Raw genomic sequence first — 19521 nt, 5'->3', positions numbered from 1 at the left:
AAGGTGTTACAAAGGCCGGGAGAGCAGCAGAGGCCCAGGCCTGGTGGGAGGAAGAGCCGGCGTGACCAGAGCGTGGTCAGAGACACAGGGGGCGCGGCAGGCGGAGGGTCTGGACAGTTCTTTGAAGTTACAGAGGAGGTCTTACATCTTACCGTGGGCAGCCATTGAAGCGCTTTATTATTTTACATTTAAAAAATAAATGCTCGGGGCGCCTGGTTGGCTCAATCGGTTAAGCGTCCGACTTCGACTCAGGTCATGATCTCACGGTTGGTGGGTTCCAGTCCCAAGCTGGGCTCTGTGCTGACCGCTCAGAGCCCGGAACCTTCCTCAGATTCAGTGTCTCTGTCTCTCTCTGCTCCTCCCCTGCTCACACTCTGGCTCTCTCTCTCTCAAAACAGGAGAAACCTAACAGAGGGCCATAGGGAGGGGAAGGGGGAAAGAGAGTTGGGGAGAGAGAGGGACACAAATCATGAGAGACTACTGAATACTGAAAACGGACTGAGGGCTGAAGGGGGAGGGGGAGGGGGAGAAGGGGGTGATGGTCATGGTTGGGGGGCACTTGTGGGGAGAAGCACTGGGGGTTATATGGAAACCAATTTGACAATAAACTATTATTTAAAAAAATAAACATTAAAAAAAAAGAACAGCATCTACCTCGAAGGCTATCCCGAGAGCTGAACAAGCTAAAACTCGAAAGGCACTTGGCGTGTAGAGAGCCCTTGGTGTGTGAACAACTTGCCATCGTTGCAGCCATTTTATGTTTCTGAACTTGCAGCTGCAGGGCTGGATCTAAGCCATGGCTTTGACCTTGACCCAGCCGAAGTGTGTGATCTCTTAGCATCTCTAGGTAGGGGGCTGAGTGGGAGGGTCTTGGCTTGTTTCTGAGGCTGAGAGGTGGGCACACAGCCAGGGGCTGTCCGGACCCAACCATCTAAAGCCCAGGGAGGAATGTTCCAAGGTGTGAACGGAGTCGTGGTTAGCACATGGGCTTTGGAGAGAGTTCAAACCCTGAGTCTGCTTTTTGGTAGCTGTGTGATTGTCAACAGGTGGCTTAACCCTCTGAGCCTCAGTTCCTCACTGTAAAATGGGGATACCATCACTTACCTAAGAGTAGGATTATAAGGATTAAAGCAAATAATGATGGAATTTTGCACATAGGAGGCGCTCAAGAAATGTTGGTCATCGTTGTTACACGAGCTGTAGTCTGGGGGGAGGCAGGAAAGGGGGACTATCTTTCTGCACGTGCTCCCGGTGCGTCAGAGACTGTTGTGGATGCTTAAACTCACCAGCTCGGTGACGCCGAGGTTCTGTGGGTTCTAGGGCGGAATTCTGTATAATTTATCTGACACATGCATCTCTGGTTTTGCTCCTGGCATCTATCGATGGCTGGTTTCGCTCAGGGGCTCCTCCCTGGGGCTGCAGTCCTCCTGTCCACTCTCCAGAGCGTGCTGGCACAGAGGGCTGTCCCGCCTTGAGACGAGAAGTCTGTGCCTTTACACTCCCCCCTTGTCCGTTATTCACGGGCTTTGGGCTGCACTCAGGTCCAACTCCGGGGTGTGTCTGGGCAAGGCAGCTGCTTGTGTTGGCTGCAGGCAGGTCTCTGGAAAATGCCGCTGCCATGAGCCCTCAGCTGCTAACCCTCCCAGAGGCTGGGGATGGACGCCCCACCTGTAAAGGACATCGGCAGTGCGTGCTCTGCCCCCTCCCCTCCACCTGCATCTACCTCCCAACCCCAGTGGCGGTCTGCCTGTGGACAGGAGACCTGCTTTCTCTGGATGGCCAAGCTGAAGAAAGTAGCGTCCAGGGTGGCCTCTGGCTGGGAGGACTGGGTGATTCCACCAGTGATCTTGGGCTTTGCAGGCAGAATTTTAATAGAAACTGAACTCGTAGGGTGTACGACCGACTGCAGGAGAGGATGGGCAGCCAGGTTCCGCCTTGAGAGCAACGGCATTTGTAGATCGGAGTTCATGGGAAGGGACCGCATCACCCTGGTCCCGGCCCTCCCTGCGTCCTGGGGTCCCCCGAGGGCAGCACTGCAAGGAGGTGAGGCATTCGAATGAGCGTTTGGAGTCCAGTCCCGGGGCAGCCGAGGACGCCCGTGACCTGGGACAGAACTGGGGCCCGGGGTTGAGGACCCCAGACGGCTTCACTCAGCAACTGACACCGACACTAAGGAGACGTGAGGTTTCTTTGCACCAGGAGCCGTCCCTGCTTTCTTCCCGTTTTCCAAGTGGAAACAGTGAAATGGTCAGATTAATCAGGGAAGATTATGTCAACCACAGGGGAGCAGACGGAACGGCTTTTCTGTAAGAGGCTTGCCTGCCACGTGTCAGGCTCAGCCCCCACGGGCTTCACCTGCTCAAAGATTTAGTAAGTCCACGGGCTGCAGGGTAGGAGAGAGTTCATCCCCCAACTTCTCAGCCTCTCAGCATCCCAGAAAACGGGCCGTGAAGTGCCAAGACCTTCAGAGAAATCAGGGCCCACTGGACACAGTGACCCACATTCTGAAGGTTTTTCTTTTTAAATTAATTAAATATAATCTCCATGGCCTCTCCCGCTTTGTGTTTTGGCCAGACCTGCAGGACGGGAGAGGTGAGGAGCCTCACAGAGGACGTAAGCCTGGCTCAGTTCAGCTGGACCACCTTGGAGTTGAAGGAGACTCATGCATGCATTCAACAAATGTGTCTTAAATGCCTTCTACGCGCCAGGTGCTCTGGGCGGTGTTGGAGATTAGGAGAGAACAGAACAGAATAAGTCCTGCAAGGGGCTTACATTTTAGACACAAGAGATGCAAACTCTAAGCAAATAAAGACATAAGACACCTGATAAATTTTGGAAGGGATATAGCTGTGAAGAAAAGGAAACAAGAGTGAAGGAAGCCAGAGTTGGGGGAGGGGGGGCAGAGAGGGGCTGTTTAACTGGAGCAGTTAGGGAGGACCCTTTGAGGGGATGACATTTGGGAATAGACCTAAACTAAAGACAGTGAGCCAAGCACATGGCCTGGAGCTCCAGGCAGAGGGGAGAGCCAGGAAGTGGGGGTTGGAAGAAATGCAGGGAGGCCTGGGGGGCTCAGTAGGGAGCAAGAGGAGAGTGTGGGGCGGGGTTAGAGAAGGAGGTCACAAGGAGCCAAGGTCATCTTAAGGAGTTTAGATTTTATTCTGGGAGAAATAGGGAGCCATGAAGGAGTTCTGAGCAAAAGAGTGGCATGGGCTGATTTACTGTATTTGGGGTAGGGAAGGAAGGGACATAACGTGCAGACACGGCTTTGGCAGGTGTATGTCCCTGTTAAATGACCACCCAGACCAAGATACAGGACATTTTCATCCTGCAGACACCCCTTCCCTCCTGCCCCTCCCCAGCCAGCACCCTCCCCAAATCCAATGGATTTGCTCTCGTTTCTACAACCATCAGATGGCTTTGTCTCTTCTTAACTTGCCTGTAACCGCCATCAAATAGCGTGTTCTCTTCGGCTGCTGGCTTCCTTCATAAAATACAGTGTCTGAGAGGCGTCCCTGTCGCTGTGTACATCAGGAGTTTGTCCTTTATTGCAGGTCAGCAGTCCATGGCGTGAACAGACCACGCGTACCTCTATCTGTTCTCCTGTTGAGGGGCATTTGGATTGTCTCTAGGTTAGAACGTGAGCGTTTTCTCCTTGGGTCCATACCTAAGAGTAGAACCCGTGACCTGTGGGGTAGATGAACGTTCGTAGCTTTAGTGGGCCTGCCAGCTTTCCTAGTGATGTCCCACCTCCCCCCACTTCACTGACATAAAATTCCCATATCATACGATTCACCCTTTGACAGTAAATTCTACAACATTATCAATACCCCTTAAGGAAGCCCGTACCCCAGAACCATCACCTCCTAGTCCTCCCCGTCCCCAACCCTCCCCCAGCCCCTGGCAACCAAAATCGACTTTCTGTCTCTATAGGTTTGGCTATTTCTTACAAAGGGAATCATACAATGTAGCCTTTGGTGCCTGGCGTCTTTCCCTCAGCATCCTGTTTCCAAGGTTCATCCGCACGGCGCGTGTCTGAACCTCTTTCCTCTTTATGGCCACATAACATTCCATCGTGTAGGTCCGTGCATCTTGTTTGCACGCTCGTCGGTCGGTGACTATGGAGTCATTCCTACTCTTTGGCTATCGTGAATGATGCCGCCATGAGCATTTGTGTACACGTTTTTTGTGTGAACATATGTTTTCGTTTCCCCTGGGTGGGTCGATACTTAGGCGTGGAATTGCTGGGCCCTGCAGTAGCTCTGTGTTTCACCGGGTGGTGTTGTTTTTACAAGCTGTGAGTTACGTTTGTAAAGATCTCCCCAGCCGCCGTGTGGAGCGCGGACTGAAAAAAGCCGAGGGTGAAGTAGGGGAGCCGTTGAAGAGGCTACCACAGTAAGCGGGGCTCAGCAGGAAAGCCAGGCAGAGAGCGGTGGGCAGACTCTGGCTCTGTTGTGAAGAGCAAGCCAACGTGATTTTCAGATGCGTTGGGTTAAAAGCATTTTTTTTTAAAGCCAGGACTGACTTCAGGATTTGGGACCTCAAATCCGACCAAGGCCAAGTTGACTGGCAAATGAGTCAGATGACACCCTCCAGTAGGATGACCCTGGATTGGAATTAAGAATACTCTGACCCTCCCCCTGCTGGAGGCGTGGCCTTGAGCTTGTGAGGAAGGAGAATGTGGGTTTTAGGAAGAAGGCTCTGGGCTCTGATCCATTTCTGCCACTAGGGAGCTGTGACTTCCAGAAGGAACTTTCCCTCTTGGGTCTTGGGTTTCTCCATCTGGAGAGTGGAGAAGCTGGTGATGGTCCCAGTGTTCTCTGCACCCCTGCCCCCCACCCCCCGGAGTGCTTGGCATAGAGCAGGGATATGAGACATAAAGAGTGGCTGGATACCTGGGTGATGTCCTCTCTGGGTTAATGTTTTCCAGGAGCACCAACTTCTACCATGACCGACACCGTGTTCAGCAACAGCTCTAGTCGCTGGATGTGTCCCAGTGACCGACCCCTTCAATCAAAGTAAGTCCCTGCGTCTTCCCGGGAGTGGCTTGTGGGATCCGTGAGGTCCGGATGGTCCTACACTTGAAGGGAGAGAGGAAGAGCAAGGAAAGAAACGGAATTTCCTTGCCTGGGGTGCAGGGGAAAAAACACCAGTGGGGGCATCACCACAGAAACTTCTTCACTGATTTTACTGCTTCATGAGGTTGGAATAACAAGATGAAATTTTGGGGTGCCTGGGTACTTCGGTTGGTTAAGCGTCCGACTCCAGCTTAGGTTATGATCTCGTGATTTGTGAGTTCGAGCCCCACGTCGGGCTCTGTGCTGACAGGTGGGAGCCTGGAGCCTGCTTCAGATCCTGTGTGTGTGTGTCTCTCTGTTCTGTCTCTGTTCTCTCTCTCTGTCTCTCAAAAATAAATAAACATTAAAAAAAACTTAAAAAAAAAACACCAAGATGAAATTTTGAACTCCACACCACATAGTAGAGTTGGCCCTGTGGAATGATTAGAGCACTGACTCCGCAGTTGGAATCAGGGTTGGTTCTGCTTCTAGATCGGAGCTAATTTGCTGTGTGATCACAGGCAAATCTCTTCCCCTCTCTGGGCTTCAGTTTCCTCATCCGTTAAATGAGGAAGTTGGACTAGATCACAGGTTGCAAACTGGCAGCCCACCAGCTGACTCTGACTTGCAAGGGTGTTCTTGTTTTGTTTTTTTTTACTATTTGGTTTTGGCACGATTATTTAAAAATTGGGAAATTTTACATAAAGGTAATGTCACATCCCAGTAATTATACCTGAATAAGTAACGTATTAGATCTGTAGCATACTGGCTCATGAGAGCTGATAAATTTTCAGGCATTTTTTCAAGCTGGCTATTAAACATGGCCATTATTAAAAATTAAGTTTATAATGTTATGGTTAAATTATATTAGACACAAAGGATATAAATACTCAAAATTAATCACTTAATTATTTTACTACACTTGTTATTCTCTGTTATGTTATTTATGTTTATTTTGAAGAGAGAGAGTGAGAGTGAGAGAGAGAGAGAGAGAGAGAGAGAGAGAGAGAGAGAGAGAGAGAGGGAATGCAAGTGGAGGAGGGGCAGAGACAGAAAGGGAGTGAGAGAGAATCCCAGGCTGGCACCATCAGTGCCATCATGACTTAAGCCGAAGTCAAACGCTTAATTGAATGAGCCATCCAGGTACCCCAAAGAGCACTCATTTTTATTATTATTTTGAGAGAGAGAGATGAGACAAAATCCCAAGCAGGCTCCATGCAGTCAGCACAGAGCCCAACACGGGGCTTGAACTCACAAACCATGAGATCCTGACCTGAGCCAAAACCAGGAGTCGGACGCTTAACCAATTGAGCCACCCAGGCGCCCCGACTATTAAGCCTGGATGTCCACTGGTATTGCTCCTGCATATTTCTCCCCAGGTTTGCATTCAGTGGGGCTTTTTCTCCATTGTGAAATTGTCAGCTGACGGTCCACCAGCATACTACCGCCTTGTAGCGCCTGACAGTCTAAGTCTGGGGTTTATCATTCCTGTAGATTTTCACTCAAAATGGCTTGTTTCTTTGAACGCTCGGTAATTTCTTATTGTGAGTTCAGTCTGTGCGAGTCCTGGGGATGCACTTTGGGGATATTTTCCTTCAGGGGGATTAACACTTGACTCTGCCAGGATTCGGGAGAACCGCTCCCCCAGGATGGCGTTTGCTCCCTCGGAGGGTCCTGGCTCAACGTTGGGGGCCTTGGATTGAGCTCCCCTGCCTGTTAGGGGCACAAGGTCAGACTCTGGAACACAGGGCCGGTATTTGCCTGGGCTTACTGCTCACGGCTCCCTGTCCTGGATTCTGTTTGTTGGGTTTTCTTTCTCTTTTTCAAAAAATTGCCTTCTAGAGTATAAATATGTACCTTCAACAGTACACATTTGAAGCCCAGTTTGATCATTGGAAGAACGTATGTCTTTACTCGTGCAGGTACCACAGTAGTCAAGATCATGAATAGATCCGTGCGTTTCCAGCATTTCCTTGTGCCTCTTCCTCCCCATCTCCAACCCCCCACACCTCTAGGAAGTTGCTAATCTTTCTGTAACCGCACATTAGTTTACGTTTCTAGAATTTCATGCAAACAGAATCATATCGTGTGAACTCATTTTTGGGAGATGTCTCTCTTCTTTTCCGTGATCCATCCTTCCTGTTCCAAAACATCCATATTGTTTTGCAGATAGTAGTTTGTTCCTTTTTTCGTACTGAATTCTATTTCATTGTGTGGCTCTACCACAATTTATCTGTTCATCTACTTACTGATGGCCTCTGGGCTGTTTCCGGTCTGGGGCTGGTACAAATAAAACCTTGCAGAGACAAGATTTCCTCTCGCTGGGTCATCGCCTCGGAGGAGACTGTGCTAACTTCTTACAAAGCTGCCAGACTGTCTTCCACGTCGGCTCTACCATTTCACATTCCCTCCAGAAGGTGTGTGAGAATCCTAGCCCCTCTGCCTCCTCCTCAGAGCCCTTGGCGTGGCCACTCTTCCCAAGGTTAATCACTCTAGTGTGTGTGTGACTGCATTTCTCTGGGGTTTTCGCTTGCATTTCCCTCCTGACTAAGGACGCTGAACGCCCCCTTATGAAATGCTTGCCATTCACATATCCTCTTTGTTGAAGTGTCTGTTCAAATCTTCTGTCCACTTTAAAACCAGGTATTTACCTTCTTATTAAATGTTACAAGGTTTGGTTTTTTTTCTTCAAATGCTTTAGATAAGAGTCTTTTTTTTTTTTTGGATACACATTTTGCAGCTATTTTCTCTTGGTCTCTGACTGGCCTTTTCTTTTTCATAACAGAAGCTTTTGAAGAGGAAAAGGTTTTCTTTTGACCGAGTCTATTGTGTTTCTTTGTTCTGTAAGGGGAGGCGGTGTTAGAGAATTCCCTTACTTTCTAGCAATCCTAGAACCGCGTTAAAAAAATAAAAGTTCTGCTCTAATTTATCTAGGACCGAATTGTACTTTGGCGAAGGGTCTTTCTGAGTATTTAGCCCACCCGTATTCTCTGACACAAAAGCTCCTGCCTGCTTACTTCTGTCCAAAACCTCCAGTTCTGTGAATTTTACAGTTTTGAAGACGCTATGGAACTTCTCCAAAGGAAACTTCTTTTTGCCAGGCCCCTCCCGTTGCGTTCTCCTGGAGCCAAATTTACTTTGCAGGGAACATTCCATCGGCCAAAAAATTGTGTCTCTGTAGGAGAAACAGTTGCCTGAAGGGTGGATGGGGCAAAATATTTACTTTATTTAAGAAATGTCAGTTAATTAAAATACCATCCATCAGAGTTTCCTTCAGTTCATAGGAAGCCAAACAATTTGCCATACAATTAAATTAAAACTATTCCAACAGTCTGGACACAGTTTTCTTAAAGTGCTCCTGGGCTGTGGTGAAACATCTTAGCATTCTGCATGCATCCGGCTGCCTTGATTGCTTCTACCTCTCCTTCAGATATTAAAATTATTTTCCAAATAAATGCTAATGGGTGAATTATAGACATCATACTTGCTACTTAGTTTTCTGCAGCTAATGCAGAAGTTTCTAAGGTCTCTCTGTCTGGGAAATTAAGAAATCTAATCTTAATTAACTGCTGGCTAGCCAGAGACACTATTAATGTGATTTTCAAATGCCCCCCTCTCCCAGCCTCCTTGAATCTAATGACAATGTTTGAGACGCGATTGTGGTTGTGGCTGAAAGATGGGAACACGTCTCCTTCTTGCTTGCGTTGGGCAGTGGCTCAGCTCTCTCCACATGGGGAGAAATGCTCAGATCCGAAAGTTCTATTTCTCTGTAGTTTTCAAGTCTGCAAGGCAGAGAGTACCAGAGATCAGAGGGTGGAAACTGAGGCACAAAGAGAGGCAATGACATGCCTACAATTGTTCACTTAATAAATGGGAATGCTGGTCTTTCTAGAGTGGAAGGATTGGCCTTGCAAACGAAGGACCCATGGAGGGTTCAGGGCTCACTGACCGACCCCACTGTGCTCCCTGTCCCCCAGGATGACGTCGGCCATGCTATCATTAGGCGATTTCGCTTTAGCACCAAAAATCCATTATTCAATTGCGTAAGTGGTCGGCTCAGTTAATAAGCTGAACTGATTGGTCATTTTAATCAAAACTAAGAATTTTACAACCCTACATTGCAGCAACCTTTTTTGGATGTGCTGAAATAAGATAATAATTAATAATAACTGGGAAAACAAAACAAAACAGAAGTAGATCGCTGTAGTTTAAGCTCTGTGGTTGTTGGGGTGGCTGGATGGTTCCGTCAGTTAAGCATCTGACTCTTGATAACAGCTCAGGTTCTCATCTCACGGTTGTGAGTTCGAGCCCCGCATCAGGCTAGTGCAGCGCCTGCTTAGGATTCTCTCTGCCACTGTCCCACTCACACACCCACTCCTTCTCTCTCAAAGCAAATTAATAAACACTTTAAAAGACACTTTATTTTAAAAAATGAACTGTGGTTGTTGCATCCAGTGTTGGTCGGTTATGAGATTTCTTTCCTAACTTTATTCTTTTGTTCTCTCTCTCCTTTCTTTGCCTTCCGTCAGTGATAAAGAACAGTGAGTATTTTGATGCTTTATTTTTCTACACACTGCAGTTTCTCTCCTTTCTGTTCAAATTCGGTGGCCCCCAAAGAGAGCTGGTTAAAAAGGGAACTAGCAAGTTTTACATATCTAAAAAAAAAATCCAAGTTTCTTGAGGAAAAAAAAATTACGAAATTAAAAAAAACTCTCTTGGTAAAGGGACGGAAAGCATCGTTCCGAGAGCTCTCATGGTCCTTCCTGTGAGGGATTTTTGGGATTCCAGCAAATTTATTGACCGCTCTGGGCCTGTTTCTCCAGCCTTTGCCTGGGAACAATGTTCTCAGATAAAGACAGTGGTAACTCACGTAGCTGCTGTCGTTAGCCCCAGGTGACGAGGGACGGAGCAGAGCCTTTGGGAAGCTACGTGCCACACCTACGGTCTCTGTCACCTCATGGGAGGTCAGTCTGGTTTCCCAGCGAAGTGCCTTTGACGCAGAGGTCCTAGCTTGACTGGCGTCTGCGTTTCAAATTGGATTCATTTCCTCAGTATGCATGACAGATTGAGCGCTGGGCCAGGCTGCAGAGCAGACCAGGCTTCGTCGTGCAGGCACATCGAGAAGCTCTGGAAGGCCATCGCTAGCTCTTAAGATGGGGACATTGTTGCAAAACCACCAGCACAGCGCGAGGTCTGGGTCCTGGTCTGGTGCTCAATTTCAGTGTGGCCTTGAGTGATGCCCGTTCTCGTCCTTGAATCCTGGCTCCTCCCTTGTAAAATGGGAATGATAGCCCTGCCTTTCTTCCCTCTTCCTGTGCTGGTAGGATCAAAGGAGAGGCACAGGAAAGCTTTATAAACTGTAAAGCACCAAGCAAAATCAGAGGCATGTGTGAATTACAACCTTGCCTTACCTTTGTGTATATATATACATTGTGTATATATGCATGGTATGTATCCATGCTCACGTATGCATACACGAACATTAACATTGTTATATACACATGATACATATTCCTTGTGTTGTATACATTATGTTTATACCTATAAACATATTACATATATACCGTGCGTGCGTGCGTGTGTGTATCTTGCACAATTTGTTCAGCTTTTTTGGACCTAAATGACCATATCATCAGGCCCAGAATCCTTAAAAGTTTTCTTCACGCTAATAAACACTTAACTAGATGGCCTGGGGAAATTCTTTCCTGCTCTTCTGCCCCTGAGCCTCCCTCCCTATCTGTCAAATGGGGACTTTGAACAAGCTGATCACTAAAGGCCATTTGAATGTCCTATAATCTCTTGTCGGCTGGTAAGACTCTGGCCAGACAAAATCTGCTTTGTATGAATATCATGGGCATATTATTCAGACATTGAGAGAGAGATGCTGAGACATTGTCTGGTCATAAATACAAACATCACCAGAGAGGTTCATAACTCCAGAGGGAGCCAAGGCTCTTGGCTCTTGGAACCAAGGCTCCGGGTGCTAAGTCCTCCTGAGAGCTGCAAATTGAAAGGTGGGGTTTATGTGCATTCTCTTTCCTTCCTTCCTTCCTTCACGCCTTCCCTCCTCCCCTTCTCCCTCCTCCCTCACTCCCTCTTCCCTTTGTTCCTTTATTAACACATCCTCTCCAAGTACCCACTACATCTCAAACAGTGTGCTAAGTACAGGGTTACAGGGGTAGCCAAAATATGAGTATGTATCCAGTGGGGTCTACAAACAAATAAACAGCCAGTCAGCAACAAATACACAAGTGTGCAAGGAGCTCTCATGGCAGACTCACAGTGGGCCTTGGGGAAACAAGGAGAGGCCTGTCACCCAGACTTGGCGGTCCCGATGAGGGAGTTCCTGGAAGAAGGGATGTGTAAACTGAGACCGGGTGATGGAGGAGCAAGATGGAGGGGAGACGGAGGCATTCCGGGGAGAGGAACAGCATGTGCGAAGCCCAGATACGAGAGGCAGCCTGGAAATTTAGAAGAACTGAGTAGAACTCAGTCTGACTTAAAAGATTAGCAGGAGCCTGGGATTCCCTCAACAACCTAAAGGGGGTCAGAGGGACCCGAGCACCCTTTCTGTGCCCCCTTCCGTCTGGTAGGGCTGAGTTCCATCCGGAAGCGCCTTTAGACCAGCAGGGCCTGTGTAAAACCTTTGGTGGTGTAGCTGCCCCTCCTTCCTCATCCTTTCCTCCAGGATTCATTAAAACCTCATTCACTGAGCTGTAAAAGAGACTTCCTGCCGACTCCGTTGCCTGTGTTGGCATTCTGGGGGAAGCGGGGTGGAGAAGAAGAAAGAAAGGAAAGAGAAAGGATTAATTTTCTGCACACCGCTGTTATTTAATGCTTGGGAGCCTTCGTGCCCCGACAGCGCTTGCCTCATCCTACTCCTTTTGGGAATTATCACTTATTAATAGAGACATCTGGTGGGTATTTGTTGTGTGACTATTGTGTGCATGAAATGAGGAATCAAGGTGGGAGGCCAAAGGGAGGTGGGGGTCTGGCTTTTGAGTATTTTAGAGAGTGACATCCGGGTGGGGCTTCCGCCCGGAGTCAGGACGGATCTCCTCTGGGGGCCCTGATGTCACCTGTGGCGGGAGGGCTCCTTGTGTCCCTCTCCAGCACCCCCCAGCAGGTAGGCTCCGGTAGCAGCCGAAGCATGGCCAGGACGCTACGTCCTTGAGTCTCCGACTCACGCGTGTTCCCAGCAATCCCCTCCCCTCTCCTGAGCGCCAGTCATCTGGACAAACTGCAGGCCAACTGCGGTGATCCTTAAACTTTTCGTCCACAGGGAAACTCTTTGAATACATTTAATTCCGAAGCTAGGTATGTAAGGCAGATAACGGGAGGGCTGGATAATGACCTTGAGAGGCTGTGAGCCTTCACCATCTTCTAGGGAAGTTGATGCCCCTGGTCATTTCCAATAATGCCAAACTGTAAAATAAATGCAGACGCGCTAACAGGCTTCACCTACCTGCGTGCTCGCCACAGTGGATCCTGTATCAGTTAGCTTTTGCTGCATGATGAAACATCTTAAAACTCAGTGGCATGCAACAACCGTCATTTCTTGGCCGGGATCTGGGCTTGCCTGGGCTTGCTTATGTGTGCGAGGGGCTGGCTGATCTAGGATGGCCGTGGCTGAGAGAGGAAGACTTTCGCAAGAGCGGCGCAACCTCAGTCCCCTGCATTTTATCGGCCAGGGCGAGTCAGAAGTCTGGGAAGGATTCATGGGTAGAGACATAGGCAGACTCTTCAGTGAGAGCGATTTCAAACTCACATGGCAAAGAGCATGGGTACTTGGAAGGGTAAAGATTGGAGGTCATCAATGCAATAGACCATATTTCATGCTTTTATCAAATACGACATTCTTTCCATTGTTTTCTCTTTGTTTTCTTTACTGGTGTCCCTCCGCTGCAAAGAACCCAGCTGAGTGAGGACAGGGGAGCCCGGTTGCCTACCTATCCTGTCCTTCTATCCCCCACTCCCCCGAAGCCCTTGAGATCCCTCCAGGGAACTGCTGAGCACGGTTTGGTGCGGGGGAAATAGGAGGCAGGCATGTTTCAGTGTTTGTCTTAAGTATGTGAACAAGAGTGGAGACAGGACAGGCAATCCTGTCTCAGCCGGCAAGCCAGGGGTCTCTGCTCATGTAGCCTTGGAGGGGCAAGAGTAGCCTCTGAGGGTCCCAGCAGGAAACAGAAAAGAAATCATTCCCATTTAACAGATCCAGAAACTGATAACTCAGAGCAGAGCAGAGACCCAGTATACACACTGCTTACATGCGGCAGACCCAGGATCATAAACTTGAACTCCACTGGGTCAAGCAGGGCTCACGGTGGCAGGCAGTGGGCCCTCTGGGCGTTTTCTGGCTTGGATGCAATGCTCTGAGTAACTCCTTCAAGGAAACAGTACTTTGGTCTTTGATACGTTCCCAACACTGGACTCTGGTCTTAAGGATGCAGAGCTGGGATCCTGTGCTCAGACGGCCTAGGCAGAGGAGCCACTGTCCTGTCCCTGGGGCAGTCTCGAGGGCCCCATGCTGACCAGCGTATCATGGGGAGGCCCAGACAGGCCCCGTCTCTCCCTTGAGAGCAAGAGCTCTGCTTTGAAACACCAGCTCGCTTCTCTCTGTTTGCTTTTGGAATTAAAACACAAAAATCCACAGGAGGCTTGCGAGTCCCCACTGAGACCAGTCGGTGACATTTTCAAACACTGGATGAGCTATTTGTCAGCTGCATGTTTCGGAGCCGAGAACGGAGGAGGGGGTTGGAGAGATGCTGGCAGCCTCCGGCGTACTTTCTACTTGTCTGTAGGTGGAGGCAACGATCTCAGGGTTCTAGAACCCCCCATATCCAGCAGCACCCCTGTCCTGAGCACACGGGCCCCAGTGAGGTATGTTGGGGTGAGAGGCATTAGTTTCGTGTCTGGCCCGTGGCTGACCCTGCCCACGACCAGACTGTGAGCTCCAGGAACATATCCTTGAAGGGGTCTCCACTGGGAACATGGCCCAGCATCTCACCTGTGCTCTGTTTTTAGTCACTGAGTTGCTTTGTAAAGGCAGGAAATAAATGGAGACAGATCCGAAGAGTGGAAGGAAGGAAGTGAAGACAAAGGGTGGAGAATAGGGCAGTGGGGACATCCATTTCCAGGGAAAGCCAGAGGGACGTGGGCGGGGGAGCGGGGGTGCTGAGTTGTGACTAAGGCTCTTGGGGACGGACGGGTGGTCTGCATGATACTGGAGTCTGGTGTATCCTTGGAGAATAATTGAAGAAACATCAGGCTAAGGGATATTAGCACACTGGAAGGAAGACCTTTCTCACACAGCGTCACAGGCTCCTTGTGCGAGAGTGAGGTGTCCATTGTGGGAAGGACTCAAGCAAGGCTGGAAAGACCCCTGCTAGGGAGGCCAGGGCAGGCAGACAATGGTCCCCACATCCTGGTGTTCATGCCTTTGTGAAATCCCCCCACCCCAGGGTGAGACCTGGGCCCTGTCTCTCACCTGCAGAATACAGCAAAGGGACGGAACATCACTCTTGTGATTACATTATGTTTTATAAGACTCTGTCTCAGTTGACAGGAGCCAGAATCCCCTGCTTGTACTTGATGAAGCAGGCAGCCCCCAGGATGGAGTAGGAGAAGCCCACTTGGTTAGGAATTGCAGATTGCCCCCAGGGCCCCGGGGGTGGCCTCCTGCAACAGATAACAAAAAGCCAGGCCCTCCGGTACACAGCGGCAAGGAAATGAATTCCGCCAGCCACTCTCATTTGCCTGGAAGCTGATTTCTTCCCCCGGTTGAGCCTCCAGATGAGAACACAGCGCAGCCAACACCTGACTGCAGCCTCATGAGATGCCAAGCAGAGGAGCCAGCTTGGCCGTGCCTGGATGGACCTGGAAACTGTGAGATCACAAATGTGTGCTGTTTTCAGCCCCTACGTTGGTGATAACTCACGAGGCAGCAATAGAAAATGTAGGAAGTGTACGCACACGCTGTAGCTGGGGCTTTGTCCGCTCTTTCTCTACCCTCCAGCCGAGTTCTTCCAGGAAACTGTAGGACAGGTCATGTCAACCTCAGTGGCTGAGAGCAGAAACCACTGATCACATCTCCCAGTTTCCTGGCTGGGTGGCCAGGTGCTTCGGCACAGGGTTACTCGCACAGCTGGGGTCCTCCCATGGCTGGCTGGGGGCTGGAGGACCGCGGAGCAGTCAAGCTGGCAATGGCTGTGGCCGGGGGCCTCCGTTTTCCTGCACGTGGGGCTTCTCCACAGGGATGTTAGCACATCCTTGTGACACTGCATCTGGCTTCCGCCAGGGCAAATGATCCAAGACAACAAGGCAGAAGCTGCAACGTCTTTTACGACCCAGCTTTGGAAGTCACGCACTGCCACTCCTGCTGTATTCCATTGGTCTTAGGAGACCGGCTGGGAGTCAGTGTGAATACCAGGGGGCAGGGGTGCTGGGGGACCGCCTTGCAGGCTAGCTACCTCGTGGGTCTGATCTTCACCTCCCCGGGCACTCTGCCTGCTCTCTCAACTCCAAGCCTTTGCAGAGGCCACTGACTCCGTCCGCCAGGCCAGGTCCCTTTCTCTGCTGTCCCCTCATGGACGTCAGCTTACCTTTGCAGCCTCCGCAGGGGTCCTAGTGCTGCTGTGGGACCTGAGGCGTACATCCTTTAGAGGGCCGTCTTTAAGATAAAAATGACAAAACACCTTGCTTTCACAAACTTTTCAGCTCACAGGACCATTGCAAATGCCCCTTGTGGGGTCTGGGAAGGCGCCTGTGCGAACAAACGGTCCCAAATGTAAGCTTCGCGTGTATAGGAGCAGATCTTTGTCAGGGTCTTAACATGGCTGTTACTGCCCCAGGGAGCTGTCCTTGGTCCTGTAGGCTAACCAATTTCCACAGCTTAGATCACACTTCGGATTAGACGGGTAACATCCCTTTGGGCCACAAGGGACTGTGTCTTTTTTTTTTTTTTTTTCTAACAAAATGGTGATTTAGAGATCTTTTATTTTTATTATTTTTAATAGTTTATTGTCAAATTGGTTTCCATATAACACCCAGTGCTTCTCCCCACAGGTGCCCCCACCATGACCATCACCCCGTTCCCTCCCTCCCACTTCCCCTTCAGTCCACGGTTCATTTTCAGTATTCAGTAGCCTCTCATGATTTGTGTCCCTCACTCTCCCCAGCTCTCTTTCCCCTAACAGAGGACCATAGGGAGGGGAAGGGGGAAAGAGAGAGAAGGGACTGTGTCTTAATTCAAAAACCTTCTGGGCTCACTCTCAAGCACTATTCTAAGTATGACTGACACAGTAGTGACCCGGACCCAGATAAGCCCCCTGCCCTCCTGGGACCAACATTCTGGTGGGGGGAGAGATGCAACAAACAGGTAACAAAATTTTTTAGAAAGATAATTTGAATTAATGATGGGTGCCATGAAGAAAATAAATCTGGGCAATGGGAGATCAAGGAAGGGCTCCCCGAGCAGCTGGTATTTGAACTGAGGCCTGAATAATGAGTGTTCCTGGCAGGGGACACAGCAAGTGCAAAGGCCCTGAGGCAAAAACAAAGTTTCAGTGTTCGGGACTGAACAGGGGAGCCAGTGCAGCTGACTATAGAGATAAGGGAGAGCAAGAGGCCACAAGGATGGAGAGGCAGGTTAAGGACAGACCAGGTAGGATTTTGCAGATGGGCTAAAAGAGCAGGTCTTATTTTATTTAGGTAACATTCACACAATAATATAGTGTGAATCATTTTAAAGTGTGCAGTTCAGTGGCATTTATCATATTCCTGATGGTTTCACTCACTGCCTGTACGTAGTCGTGGGTGTTATTCTAAACCAGTGCAAAGCCCTGGGAGGGATTTGCGTAGGGGGCCGAGTGTGTGTCAGTTGTTCAGACCCAGAGGTCCCCGCTGCATGACCAGGGATATTCCCCTCAGCGCTTCCCCAGGCCACACCCCTTCCTTCCCTTTCTCAGGTCAGGCTTGCCCAAGACACCTGCTTCTCTTCGCTTCCAGAATCTTCCTTCTCCGCTCTTCAGAACAAATGAGCTAACGGTGGGAGAATGGAAGAGAAGCCGGGGGAGGGAGGAAGATGGGGCTTTTCATTTCCAACTTTGAGTCAAAAGGCAATTTCATGCCTGCTGATGTGATTAGAGAAGTGGAAATAATAGAGGCAGACAGCTAATGGTGTGCCAGGTCCGGAGGATTCCTGCCCTACTGATTTCTTTTCCCCTAACGGGGACAAGGATTTCTAGCGGTATTTAACCTGGCATTCCACTCAGGGGGTGCGCCTCAGCGCCATGGGGCGTGGACCATCTTATTAGCAGAGATGATGCTAACAACGCTAGCTCTCTGCCCGGCCGCCTTTGACCCTCTGCACCATCCACAGGGCTATGGGGTAGGCCTTCCGTCCCTTCCGTATTGTGGAGATGAAGTGTGTAGCCCGCCCCAGGTCTGAATTCCATCCCTGCCACTTTGGGCATGTAGTCTCACTGCCCCATATTGGGGTCCCCTCCCCAGCAAGCAAGCAGTGATGGCCCCAGCCTTGTAGGGACCGTGTGAGGATGCGTTGGGATCAGGTGGGTATCCGGGAGGTGCTGTGGCCTGCTGACTTAAAGAAAAGAAAAGAAAAGAAAAGAGAAGAGAAGAGAAGAGAACAGAACAGAAGAGAAGAGAAGAGAAGAGAAGAAAAGAAAAGAAAAGAAAAGAAAAGAAAAGAAAAGCACAAGATGGAATACAAAATGTTCAGGGAGCTTTTGAGGCTGGGAATCTGGGTGTTTTTGTGAAATTATGAGCTTTGTGTAAACCCCATTGACAATTCATTCTGATTTATATAGGAAACAATCTGCTGCCTGAATGCAACACCGGGGTACGTGGGAGCTGGGTCAGCCTGGGACCCGAGCTTCCCACCCTCCTCCCAGAACTGTTTCCTCTCTGGCTGTGGAGTCTACGGTTCTGGATTTTTCTCCCGAGATCCCCCTTACTCTCTGGGTTCTCATGAGCTCCCTACAAATGCTGCTCACCAAAGGCCTACCATGCACTAAGCACTCAGTAGACATAAACCCATCAGAACCCTATGAGGGAAGAATGTGTCCCATTGTACAGATGAGCAAACTGAGTCTCGTCTCCTAGCAGGGATTTGAACTGAGGACACCAGGAACCAGAGCCTAACCACAGTCTGCTTCCCGCTGAGGCTCTCCGCAGCCTCATGCCTTCCCATGTTACCTTTCAGGCTCCAGGCAGGCTGGCCCGTCCACCCCAGCAGTCAGCCTGACAGACAGAGGAAGCAGGAAGAGCTGACAGATGAGGAGAAGGAAATCATCAACAGAGTGATCGCGCGAGCTGAGAAAATGGAAGAGATGGAGCAGGAGCGGATCGGGTGAGGCCTGACCCTTCCCACCTGTGTAGAGAGCCCCAGAGGGCTGCCCAGGGCTGCGCTGGGGTGGGGGGACTTCCCCAGGGTTTGCCATCCATGTGCCAGACCACTGGCGCTGCAGAACTGGTATCCTTGTGGCGGGAGGTGGGGGAGCTCAGGGAGGAGGAGAGAGAATGAGCTGGGGGCTCGCTGGCAAGGGGACTTTGAGGCTAGGGGTGCCTTACGGAGGGGGAGCTCTGAGACAGTGGCAGGAGACTGTTGCTGGAGCCTGGGGGCCAGTGGTTGTGAGCACAGGGTATCTTGACCAATTTCTGCTACCTAGAAATATGGTCCGGAGGCACCATAGACCAGAATGTACAGCCGAGAGAGCTAAGGAAGAGAGTGTCTGTCTAGGGCAGTATGTCAAATAGCGCCTTGGAAATGAATTTATGTAAGAGAATTGCAGAGCTGGATCTTGAGAGAGGGAGAGAGCATGAGAGGGAGGCAGCAGAGGCTAACCTGATGGGTCTGGACTCGAAGAACCCCAGGGGTTTGTCCCAGGAATCGTCCCAGCTCCCTGTTGCCCGCTGTGGGTCCCCGGCATGACGCTTCACCTCTCTGAGGCTCAGTTCGCTCACTGGCTGAGTGCGGGGCACGTCAGGTCTTATCCCACAGACTGTTGCAAGCAGTAGATGAGATGATGCATGTACACTCCCTGATGCAGACCCTGGGGACCCTCGGTGTTTCATAAATGGTAAGAAGAAGGGAAAGGTAGAGTTCGGAAAGCAGATAGTTTTAAAATGCATACGGGACGGAAGCAAGGGATGGAAGGAGGCTGTGTGACAGGTGCGTCAGAGAGGGACAAAATCAATGAGCACAGCCAGTGGTAGGGAGCAGGGGAGCAGTGTGCAAGTGGTCTTGCAAAGGAAGGAGTGGGGAAATGAGGGTTACCAAGGGGCCGGGAGGTAAGAGGCGAGTGGGGACCAAGGACAGTGTGTGTGGATGGGGGCTCTTGGCACACGTGGGAAACTGGCTGTCAGGATGCCAGGCCACTGGAGGGTCCTCCAAGACCAGGATCTCAAATGGACCTCTGCTCCCCAGCCCCCTCCCCAGTCCACCTTC

General features: G+C 50.1%; 1 protein-coding gene across 9 annotated transcripts in view; it reads left to right on the top strand.

Annotated features, from left to right (window-relative positions):
• Window positions 1-19521, top strand: part of RPH3A (rabphilin 3A) — a 265035-nt gene that overhangs the window by 195515 nt on the left and 49999 nt on the right. For all 9 annotated transcript variants that reach the window (XM_029921863.1, XM_029921862.1, XM_029921858.1 and 6 more), the window contains 3 exons: window positions 4928-5015; window positions 9584-9595; window positions 18277-18423. In XM_029921863.1, coding sequence (XP_029777723.1) covers window positions 4945-5015; window positions 9584-9595; window positions 18277-18423 — 230 coding nt within the window. In that variant the 5' untranslated portion in view covers window positions 4928-4944. The remainder of the gene's footprint in view (window positions 1-4927; window positions 5016-9583; window positions 9596-18276; window positions 18424-19521) is intronic.

Source organism: Suricata suricatta, chromosome 14 (assembly GCF_006229205.1).
Source record: "Suricata suricatta isolate VVHF042 chromosome 14, meerkat_22Aug2017_6uvM2_HiC, whole genome shotgun sequence".
Taxonomy (NCBI): Eukaryota; Metazoa; Chordata; class Mammalia; order Carnivora; family Herpestidae; genus Suricata; species Suricata suricatta.
This window is presented reverse-complemented; position numbering and strand designations above follow the sequence as displayed.